This window comes from Impatiens glandulifera, chromosome 9 (genome assembly GCF_907164915.1).
Source record: "Impatiens glandulifera chromosome 9, dImpGla2.1, whole genome shotgun sequence".
In the NCBI taxonomy this organism is placed as follows: Eukaryota; Viridiplantae; Streptophyta; class Magnoliopsida; order Ericales; family Balsaminaceae; genus Impatiens; species Impatiens glandulifera.
The window spans coordinates 13,476,171-13,488,791 of NC_061870.1; the positions used below are offsets into that span (position 1 = coordinate 13,476,171).

A 12,621-nucleotide genomic window follows, 5' to 3' on the forward strand; every position below is an offset into this window, starting at 1 on the left:
TATGAAGGTAAATGAGAAGATCCGCAAGTATATGTAAAATTATCAAACCGTCTAAGTCAAATAGGTCTAAGCCAAACCAAAATCAATCGAATCGAATCATCCTAACCCAATTGGTCAACTATTTATAAAACCGCCTAAATTTATTGTCGGTATGACAGTCAAAAACGTCCAATTGATTATGTATAATTGTTTTTTTTAAATATATGTAATTTGATTAGAAAACATTTATCTTAATAATTAGGTTTTCAACCCTATTCAAAACAAATACACATATTTGATAATTATCTTATTTATCAATATTTTTTTTAAATAATAAAATGATTGATACAAATAAATAACCAACTTTCCAAATGAGCTTATGAAGAAAAAAGAAAGAAAAAGACTAGTATCCTAGAATCAGTTCTTCAATTCATCTTCGTCCTTCAACACTCAACAGCATCGACTTTGCTTGAACTAGATCATGGCGAGCAAAGCATCTTCATCGATTCAGCATGTCTTCTTCTTTCTCTTCCTCGTCGTTTCCTCTCTTTCCTCACTATCTGCCAAGTCCTTCTCCAACAATCTAACTCCACGTTTCCCAGGCCGATCTTCACGCTCTCATAGATTCCAATCGCCGGTAAATAAGTACCTCTACGAGACTCATTACTTCGAGCAGCAACTAGATCACTTCAGCTTCTCCAACCTCCCAACTTTCCGGCAACGGTATCTCATTAGCACCCAACACTGGCTAGGTCCCAATCGAATGGGGCCTATCTTCTTCTATTGCGGCAACGAAGGCGATATCGAATGGTTCGCCGATAATACGGGCTTTGTTTGGGAATTAGCCCCTCGATTCGGTGCCATGGTCGTCTTTCCTGAAGTATGAACCTTTATGCTTATATTGATAATTCTGCCTCTATTTTGACATAATTGAATCATTTGTCTTCTTGGGTCTTATTACTAGATGGAAAATGAAACTTATTTTCAAAATTTGTATTCTTGACAGCATCGATATTATGGAGAGTCCTTTCCTTATGGTAGTATAGAGGAGGCATATAAAAATGCAACTACATTATCATACCTTACGACTGAGCAAGCACTTGCAGATTTCGCAATACTCATTACTGATCTGAAACGTAATTTGTCAGCCGAGGCTAGCCCTGTGGTGCTATTTGGTGGATCATATGGAGGAAGTAAGCTTACAATTTCAAAAAAACAATTATGCAGTAGGATTAATTGTAAAACTCATATTGAAACATGTTTGAGATTTTTTGATTAAACAGTGTTGGCTGCTTGGATGAGATTGAAATACCCTCATCTTGCAATAGGTGCCTTAGCATCTTCAGCTCCAGTTCTTCAATTTGAGGATATTGTCCCACCAGAAACATTTTACAATATCGTTTCCAACGGTTTTAGGGTTTGCTTACACTTTCTTAAAATTTCAAGTGTCTGTTTACAGTTTTGTTTGCTGTAAGAAGATTGTTCTTGTTTTATTTTCTTTACAGCAAGAGAGTTCAAGCTGCTTCAAGACCATTAAGGAGTCTTGGGATGTAATTGAGTCAGAGAGTGAGAAAAATGATGGCCTGTTAAAACTTACCAAGACATTCCACATGTGTCAGTAAGATTCGCGATTGAGTTGCATAGTTTGTATATGGTTTATAGATTTGAATGACATTGAGTTGCAGGAAATTAGAAACTGTGGAAGATCTCTTCAACTGGTTGGAATCGGCCTATAGTTATTTGGCTATGGTTAACTATCCATATCCTTCCAGTTTTATGACGCCTTTGCCTGGAAACCCAATAAAAGAGGTTAGTTGGATCTGTTGCTTGTTTAAATCAAGAAACCATCTGGCATTTGTTGTACTTCCAAATCTAATCAAGAAAGCTTTAACATAAATCTGCATACAAATCTGAAAATGATTACAGTTGCTCGTTTCACTAAGGCTGTATAGGTTTTGTTTGCTACTTCAAATCATTACAGCTAGAAGTACAATATTCAGATGTTCATTGATGAGTACCTTGTAAGAAGAAACTATAACCTGTTCATTTGGCTGCTGAACTTGCATCAAAGACTTGTTTTGCTTTGTAAACTTTTGAAAATGGCTCAAATTATTTCCTGATCTCATTTTCTGGTTAACTCACTTTACCTCATAAATTATCTCTGCCCAGTTGTTGCAAAATTATGTCATCTCGATCGTTTATTAAGATATTATTTTCTTTCTAAAGTGCAATCAAGAACTTAACAAAGTAGAAAGAAACTCATTTTGTTTCTTGAACATATATTAAAGGCTCGTTTTGATTTCCGAACTTATAAAAAGGACTCAAATCATACATTGTTGTCATTTTGATTGTTAGATTTGTTAAATTGTTGTTATGCAATTTAGAAAGAGAAAAATATTTAAACCAATGCTAGAGAATAATGATTTGTAAATATTGTGTTGAGATGATCAATAAACTTAACTGATTTAACTAGAAAATGACAGTGGAAAGTAATTTGAGCATTTGATGCAAGTCCAGGAAGCAAAACAAGCTTCTTTCCTAACAAATTAACCAATAAACGTCGGTGAAAGTAATCTCATCCACTTCTAAAAGTTCAATAAGCAAACCGAGTCTAACACAAGTTCAAGAAACAAAACGGGCTTATGATGCAATTGAACAAGTGAAATATGAGCTTCATTGCGAACTTGGATAGTAAATATATTAGTACTTTCACTGCTTTCTTTGTTTTCGAGACCATATTGAATTTTTCATTCCCAGTTATGCAGAAGAATTGACAATAATGCTGATGGAACAACTATTTTGGAACGTATATATGAAGGGGTAAACATGTACTATAATTACACGGGAGAGGTTGATTGTTTTATGTTGGACGATGATCCTCATGGTTTGGATGGCTGGGATTGGCAGGTTAGCTCATATACTTTAGATTGCTTTCTTTTTTGCTAGTAATGAAAAATAATGTTGTTTTTTCGTTGTTTTTTCTTCCTTTACTATCTTCAGGCTTGCACTGAGATGGTGATGCCAATGTCTAGTAGCCTAGACATCAGCATGTTTCCAACATATGATTATAACTACACCTCTTACCAAGAGTATTGCTCTGATTCTTTCAATGTCAAATCTAGGCCTACTTGGATAACTACAGAATTTGGAGGACATGTAAAGAATAATTCTTTCAATCTCCTTTTACTTATATTTGTTTATTTATAATGCACAACTTTGGTAAAGTAACTTTTGGATCCAATAATCTTTGGGGGTTTGAAGGATTTCAAAACTGCATTGAAATACTTTGGAACTAACATCATTTTCTCAAATGGCTTACTGGATCCTTGGAGTGGGGGCAGGTAAACTAACTAAACTATTCTTTGGTTGTGTTTCACCTGTTATACGATCTGCAATTTATTCTTATGCAGTGTTTTGGAGGATATATCGGAAAGTATTGTCGCTTTGGTCACAGAAAAAGGTAAAAGTTTTCTTACTTATTCCTTAAGGATAAGTTTTATTGGTTTTTTTTGTAATCAGGTGCCCATCATTTGGATTTGAGACCTGCAACTGACGAGGATCCTGACTGGTTGGTAGAGCAGAGGGAAACCGAGATAAAGTTGATTAAAGGGTGGTTAGATTCTTATAACCAGGAAAAGAAGGCACATTTCAGCTCTTAGAAGATTGAACAATTGTGAATTGTCTCTAAAACTTGTGTATGCACATTCTCTGCTGGCTTCACTGCCAGAGAATAACAATAATGTTGATTGACAATAAACTGTGGGAATCCAAACTTAGGATGTGGATAGTGTGTCTCCATTTATAGAGCTCAAGCCCTCAAAAGTCAAAACCATAACCTCCTTGATGGGCCTAAAGCCCCTTTAGGTAATTCGTGTTGTATTTAGGGATGATAATTATAATCAGTCTCGTGGTTTTCAATCCAAATTACTCTTTTAGGGGTACCGGTCTTTTCTCGGTTTGACCGGGAATGGAGCGATGATGATATTTGTGTCCTCCACCACGATCTTATCCCGTTTATGTCGTAAACATTCATAAATTCAATTAAATATATAAGATTATCAATATATATATTTATTTTTCTTATAAAAGTTTTAAGTTTATATATTTATAATAATATAAATGTTTAATATATTAGGATATAACATATTAAAAAATTCATTTTTTTATAATTTTATAAAGAATTTTTATATTTTTAGAGTATATTGTATAACGATGTCTCGATTTTTTTTCAAAATCGAATGGGACAGTATTTTAGTAAAAAATAAAAAAAATCTTCCAAATAGTTTCTTGAATAATTCAAAAATCTTAGAACTTTTGTTAAGGCTCCATTCCTTGTTTATTATGTCATGCAAGACACAAAGGTAGTTTCAATACTATAGTCCCAAATTAATGAAATTTGATTCAGTTTGAAAAAAAAAAGAAGTTTCAACACTGATATTTTTTAATCGTTTTTTTCAAACTTAGGAAACTAACACAACTTTTGATTAAGTTCATAATAAACCCAAGTCTTGAATACATATCCATCATGAGTATATTATATCATTTGAATTTTGTTTTATAATATAACAATGACTTTACATTTTTGTGTTGTGTGATCGTTTTGATTAATGTTAGTAATCAATAATAAACATAAATAGGTTCAACGTTCAACGCTTATATAATATATATATATATATATATATATATATATATATATTTATTATAATATTAATTGTGATAATATCATTATTATATTATATTATATTAGTTTTTTTATAAGTCTAATTTAATGTATATATAATAAACCTAATTTATGTAACAAAATAATATTGAATATAATTTTTCTTCTATATTCTAACATAAACATCATATATTTTTATTTATTTTTATTACAAAGAATATTTTATGTATAAAAAATAAAAGAAGCAATGAAATTCAAAATGAGTTTCTTTAACAAAAAAAAATAAAAAAAAAATAAAATTAGACTACACTCATTAACATAAAAGATGTATGGTTTCTATTGGAATTTTAAACGAGTTTCATAAATTAAATGGAGATGGAAACGTGAATTTGAATAAATAAATTAAATATAATTTAATCTAAATAAATATAAATTCATACCAAATTCAAAATGTCATTGGATAAGATCGAATGCCAAGAATCTAGGAATGACAGTTGTTGGATGGATGAATTATTAGTCATAAGGATTGATAAATTAATTTATTGTGATGATTTAATTTCCAGCTATAATTAAATCTATAAATATCCCCTCATGTTGGAACTCTTTAGATATCTAAATTTATGTTAACATATAATTTTTTTCAAGAAAAATTGTATATTCAATATACAAACGTTATCTTAAAAATAAATTAGAAAATATTAATAATAAATAAAAAGTAACTAAAAAGTTAGCTTTTAATTTTCAGATAATTAATGGTTATAGTTATTAATAGTAATTAAAATTAATTATAATTGAAACATATGATTTAAGTTTTTTAAAATAATTCATTATAATATATACCTTCTTAAATTCGATAATTAATAAGAATGTTGTAGGATGATTACTAACTAATGAGAGATGATCTATTTATTTATACATTGTTTTATATACTACATTTTATTAATGTATTAAGATATCATTTTTAAATGTGTATATATTTATTTGTTGACAGAGTTGAGTCCAAATTTTTTCTAATTAAAGAAAATAGAAGGTCGTAATAGTATTAGAACAGAAGATCAAGAAGTTAAAAAGTTGTTTAGCTTGTATTTGAAGAGCAATAAAGAAGACTCATAATTATGCTGTATTAACAGAGATGACCTAATTGGTTTTAGATCTCAATAATAAGACTTTGTTTGATTTGGTCTTACAAAGAAAAATCTTAAATTGATTTGAAAATCGATGTGGCATATGTGCCAACATCATCGGATGCAAACGTGCAACCGAAGATAAATGTTTAAGCGATTTCGACCAAAAACGTTGAAAACATTATGATTTCTTTTGTAGAAGTTATGTGACATGATGATAAATATTTATTTGATTAAGTATTCTTATTTCTTTTATAGAAATAGATATGTTGAAATGAATATTTTATTTGATTCAATATTATAGTTTCTTATATAGAGATTATGTGAAGAATGAATTATATATGAATAAACATTCTAATCTCTTATATAGAAATTATATATGAATGATTTATTCAATTAAATATTCACAATAATAATTATCTTATTAATTTAATGATAATTATAACACAAGAATTGTGTGGCAATATCTTGATTAAAAAAACTTTGAATTTATTTCACATAAATGTGTGTTCTAAAAGGTACCAACACGAATGTGGGGGCAAATATTTTGATTGATAATAACACAAAATATTATTGTGTATATTATGCTAAATAAAAAAATGATCTATTGTTAGAGAAATATGCTCTCTACACAAGATAAAATTACGCAACTTAACATAATAAGAAAATGTCTTATTTATATTTGCTTAGTTGATGCTCTGATTTTTTTGAAAGTTTGAAATCAAGAGACGGGTTTTTCTTTAATATTATTTTCATACAAATCTGAAGAAAAAATATCTTTAAAATAGATTTTATGAAATAAATTAATAAAGAAAATTTGGCATATAAAGTTTTGTATGACTTATAACAATGTTTATAATAATGGTATAAAAATTTTGATCATATTTTGATTTAAACTGAAAAATTAATAAATGTGACAATTGTGTATATCATAAAGACAATGAAAATTATTATTTCATCACGTGTCTTTATACAATATTTTTTATCGTTAGAAATTACGATAAAAATGATTAAATCCACTAAGAATGTGAATTGCACTAAACGAGGTGTCATGAAAGACTTTACGTATATACGTGAATATGTTTACACTTGAAAGTGCAACTATATGAGTGAAAATCTTCTAATGAAATTATGGTTGATAGATTAATAATATAATTTATATTCATAAATCTTTGACGGATGTCAAAAATATATATTTTTTTGTGAAATATGTAATCGTTTACACGAAGGCATAATAGTTCAAAGACATTTTGTCTACTAGTTGGCTAAGTAAACAAAATTTTTCACAAAAGAATGTTTAAATGATAATTATGTATGAATTATCGGGATTATTAGAAGATATTATAGATTGTCTAAAAGGAAATTTCTAATTATTATGATAATAATATGAAATTAGACAAACTTAGAGTAAATGACAAATTTAGACATACACGTCTTAGACATAATGTCATTAGACTATACTCTCTAATAAAGTTATCACATTTGACTATGTAAGTCAAAGATAACATTGTAGATCCCCTAACCAAACTATTGAATATAGAGTTAGTTTAAAAGTCTTTTAAGACATGAGGCTACTATAAGTTGGTATGAAGGAAATCTCAACATATGTAGACTGAAAATTCTAAAACTAGGTTCAATGAGACAACCTAATTATACTGACTTTGAAGATTATTGTTGATGATTAATCATACAATGAAACAATATAAATTTTGACGAGGATAAACAAATCGCTTTTAATGATTCTTTGTGAGCAAAGAAATCACCTATGTGAAGGACAAGTGAGACCGCTTCGAAAGAATTGCACGACTCAATTCTAGACCCTCTCACAAAACCATGCGCGTATTTCATGGCCAAAACGGACACAACCATGAGAGCTTGACATGTATCAAGAAGAAAAATATGTGAAAGTTTGTAATCGTTGACACAAATGTCAAAATAGTTCAAGGACATCGATTCTACTAATCAGCTAGGAATGTTATATATATACTTCCATAAGGGAAGGTTCAAAGGGTTACACTTACTATCCTATGATAGGATTCAACTATTGGACCTTTCACCGGGTTAATCTTTCAATTTCCATTAATGTGGGGGATTGTTGGAATTTTAAACTAATTCCATTAATTAAATGGAAATGTGAATTTGGATAAATAAATTAAATGTAATTTAATCAAAATAAATATAAATTCATAGCAAATTCAAATGTGAATTTTTGGTGAAATTTAATGCCAATGGATAAGATCGAATGCCAAGAGTCTTGAAATGTCAAGAGTCTAGGAATGATAGTCGTTGAATGAATTATCAGTCGTTGGACTGATAAATGAATTTATTGTGATAGTTTAATTTTCAACTATAAATATCCCCTCATGTTGGAAATCTTTAGATATCTCATATCTTTTCTTTACTCAACTGAGTGTTTTTCAATTTTTCACTCAATCGAGTGTTTTCGAGTTCTTGACTCATCGTATTTTTGTTGAAACCCGGTGATCGATTTAGGTACTTTGTAAAGTTTGTTGCGTAGTGATTCTAGTGTTGAATCACTATTAGATTCGTTGTACTTTGGGAGACAATCATCTGTGAAAAACTCCAGCACAAGAGGAGATGGTAAAATTGTTTTAATGAAAATGTGTTAAACACACATGTCTCGAATCAACATCTCAATCGGTGATTTCATTCTATATATATTCCAATCTATTTAATTTATTTGTAACATTATTTTTATATATATTTTCTATTATTTCAAAATAAGATATCTAACCGTTTTTCTGTCTTTTAACCCATTTGACTTTGGTTCTACTATGTTTGGAATTGAAAATTTAATTTATGTTTCTTTATCTTTTAATACTTTGGCTTGCAAAAGAAAGAAGTGGTCATGAAGATATATTTGTAGAGGTCCTCAAAGTTTTTAATAAGTCATGAAACTTTATTGTTGTATAAATATGTTAAAGTTTTAATTTTTTGATAAATTCTTCTTAATTTTTGTGAAGCTCTTAATCTTTATAACTATCAAGAATTTGAATATTTTAAAGTTTTATATATTTACTTCTTGCTTGAATAGATTTTATTTGGTATAGTATATATTGTATTGTAAAACAAAACATTCATTAAAAAAAGACACAACTACAAATATCTATTTTTTAATACTAAACATACAAAATAAAACCAACAAATCAAATGAATATTTTCTTCATGGAAAAATTAATGAATCATGTATGGCAAGTGAGACAGTAACATTTACTTCAAATCTTAAATAGATTTTCATGTCTCACTAGAAACATGGTTATCAATTCCTAGTCTTATAGGAATTCGATACATTAATATTTTATTGTTTTTAAATTGTATTATTATTAATGTTATTTAAAATTATATAATATTGAATAAACAATATGATGACAAAAAATTAAAAGCAATAAGTAGATCGGTTGAAAAATAAGTTATTCACGACATTAAATTCTAGCCGTAAAAAGGTGAATATCCCAACCTCCTTTGGAGGTTCTGAGTTTGATGTCCTTTATATTGATATTGATTTGTTATGTTATGAAATATAATAATTATAATTGTTTTCACGTATTTTTTGAACTTTTATTGTGAGGATTTTAAAACAAAATAACATATGATAATAATGTGAAAAACGATTATTTCGACGACTCATTTTCATACCACCGATAGTGAATTTGAGATAATATTTTACCAAAATCTACTTCTTGATTTTTAGTTGTAATTAAAATTCATTGAAACTCCAATAGCTTATGCCCGCCACTGATTATATATAGCTTTGTAAATTTTCATATATATATATAATATAATATAATATAATATAATGATACTTAATTTTCAAAGTGTCCGGATTGTTGGGTCGAGAACTGTGGTTAATTTGAATATGTATGTGAGAGTAAATGGATACTTGAGTCAAATAATGGGTGACCTGCCCATAAACTTAAAACAATTAAAAATAAAATAAAAAATGTTATATGTATGTTTCGAACTCGCAACCTAATAAAACAAGTACAACGTTTTAAGCAACTAAACTAATAAAAATTTATATTTTCAATTCACACCAAATTTGATTAACGCGGGACGTTTTAATAATATAAGTTTAACTTTTTAACTAACTAATATATATATATAATATAATATGATGCTTAATTTTCAAAATGTCCGGATTGCTGGGTCGAGAGCTGTGGTTAATTTTGATATATATGTTAATGGATACTTGGTTCGAATTATGTGTTAACCCGGCCATAAACTTAAAACGGTTAAAAATAAAATTAAAAATGTTTCGAACTCGCAACCTAACAAAACAAGTACAACTCTTTAATTAACCAACTAGGCTAATAAAACTTTATATTTTAAATTTAACACCAAATTTAATAAACGCGGGACGTTTTAATAATATAAGTTTAATTTTTTAACTAACTAATCTATCTATATATATAATGATGCTTCATTTTCAAAGTGTTCGGATTTCCGGGTCGAGAGTCGTGGTTAATTTGGATATATATGAGAGTAAATGAATACTTGGGTCGGATTGTGGGTTGACCCGTTGACAAACTTAAAACGGTTAAAAATAAAAATGCTAAATGTATGTTTTGAACTCGACACCTAACAAAACAAGTACAACCCTTTAACCAACTAAACTAATAAAAATTTATATTTATAATTCAACAACAAATATATATATATATATATATATATATATATATATATATATATATATATGATGATGATGATGCTTAATTTTCAAAATGTGAGAGTTGTGGTTAATTTGAATATATATGTGAGAGTAAATGGATACTTGGGTCGGATTGTGGGTTGACCCGCCCAAAAAACTTAAAACGGTTAAAAATAAAATTAAAAATACTATATGTATGTTTCAAACTCGCAACCTACCAATACAAATACAACCCTTTAACCAATTAGGCTAATAAGACATTATATTTTAAATTCAAAATCAAATTTGATGAACGCATTACGTTTTAACTATATAAGTTCAACTTTTTAACTAACTAATCTCTCTCTATATAATGATGCTTAATTTTCATAGTGTCTGGATTGCCGGGTCGAGAGCTGTGGGTAATTCTAATATATATGTTAGAGTAAATGGATATTTGGGTCGGATTGTGGGTTGACCCGTCCATAAACTTAAAACAATTAAAACTAAAATTAAAAATGTTATAGGTATGTTTTGAACTTGTAACCTAACAAAACAAGTACATTTCTTTAACCAAATAGGCTAATAAAACTTTATACTTTAAATTAAACACCAAATTTGATAAACGCATAACGTTTTAACAATATAAATTCAAATTTTTAACTAACTAATATATATATATATATATATATATATATATATATAATGATGCTTAATTTTTAAAGTATCTGAATTGTCGGGTAGAGAGCCGTGGTTAATTTGAATATATATGTGAGAGTAAATTGAAACTTGGGTCAGATTGTGGGTTGACCCGCCCATAAACTTAAAACGATAAAATTAAAAATGCTATATGTATGTTTTGAACTCGCAACCTATCAAAACAAGTATAACCCATTAACCAACTAGGCTTATAAGACTTTATTTTTTAAAATTCAACAACAAATTTGATGAACGTAGGACGTTTTAACTATATAAGTTTAACTTTTAACTAACTAATTTATATATATAATGATGCTTAATTTTCAAAATGTCGGGATTGCCGGGTCGAGAGTTATGGTTAATTTGAATATATATATGTGAGATTAATTTAAAAATGCTATCATATTTTCACCATAATTTTTTTTCTCATTTTTTATATCATTACTCGTACAAATAACTAAGAATACTAGAAATTTGAAACTAAATAGATTGAATTGAAAGATGCTTTACATTAAATAACATAAAAGTAAGTTAAAAGAAAGAATTACAATAAAGTCCAAATGTTTGAATCCTTGAGGAGGGTGTTAATAGAAATTATTTCGTTCTAGATTTTTACATCACTTCTCTTATTTCTTGTATTATTTCTTGTAGTGAAATAGATTTTCAAAACAAAATAAATAAATATATGAGTGACAATTCAAATTTAATTTAAATTAAATAATTTAAAAAATCAAAAATTCCAAAATAAAAGAGTACAGACAAATATATATATATATGAGTATTGCATAAACATGTCGCCCCCTTCATAAAAAAAAACATAAATAAACATGTTTGTGTGTTAGTGTTATTTGGATTTAATATCAAATCATTCATCTTTAATTACATTCATGAATCAATTAAATTATTATTATTCTATTTTTTTAAAAATATATTTACTGTTTAGAAAACAAAATTATTTTAAAATAATATTCTTATATATGGTGATAATCTATATTTTCCTACAATAATGAAAAAAACATTTAGGTTACAAAAACAAACTTCTACCTTCAATAATCCCCAAAACAAAATCTAACATCTCATATCTTAATTTATAAAAAAATAGTGTGATATATACATTCTTAGCTTATGGGTGACTAGAATCTCTTATACATGCTCCATTGATGATTTCATCTCCAACTTAAAACTTTATTTTATTCTATCATCAACATATATACATTTTTCGCAATACTTTACCGATGAGTCATGTTTCATCCTAAGACATTATTCTCAAACCCTATAAACACTTTACTGTCTTTTTTAACCTATAAACAAAACGAAAAGAATGAATTATTCCCACACCTAGAAACACATTATAACCAGCACTTTTGAATAATTCAAAACATTGGAAAGTTGTTTATTGTTACCGATCATCACTCAATCAACAACATGTTATCATGGAAAGCATATTCATGTGAAGCCCATATGACCTCTCGATTAATATTATTATTGCATCTCTCTCTCTCAACTGAACT

General features: G+C 28.0%; 1 protein-coding gene across 1 annotated transcript; it reads left to right on the forward strand.

The window, feature by feature from the left end:
• Nucleotides 1-387: 387 nt before the first annotated feature.
• Nucleotides 388-3,917, forward strand: LOC124914383 (lysosomal Pro-X carboxypeptidase-like). The gene is made up of 10 exons (XM_047454922.1): nt 388-859; nt 986-1,172; nt 1,263-1,396; nt 1,485-1,597; nt 1,665-1,788; nt 2,737-2,886; nt 2,980-3,135; nt 3,241-3,320; nt 3,390-3,439; nt 3,499-3,917. The coding sequence occupies exons 1-10, from the start codon at nt 461-463 to the stop codon at nt 3,636-3,638; spliced, it is 1,533 nt and encodes a 510-aa protein (XP_047310878.1). The 5' UTR covers nt 388-460; the 3' UTR covers nt 3,639-3,917.
• The last annotated feature ends 8,704 nt before the right edge of the window (nt 3,918-12,621 follow it).

What these genes read in the sequence shown, in the direction of transcription:
- LOC124914383 (XM_047454922.1), top strand. Translation starts at nt 461, where the DNA reads ATGGCGAGCAAAGCATCTTCATCGATTCAGCATGTCTTCTTCTTTCTC. An exon ending in TCGTTTCCAACGGTTTTAGG is followed by an intron (nt 1,397 to 1,484) that starts GTTTGCTTACAC and finishes TTTTCTTTACAG; the next exon opens with CAAGAGAGTTCAAGCTGCTT. An exon ending in CTACAGAATTTGGAGGACAT is followed by an intron (nt 3,136 to 3,240) that starts GTAAAGAATAAT and finishes GGGGGTTTGAAG; the next exon opens with GATTTCAAAACTGCATTGAA.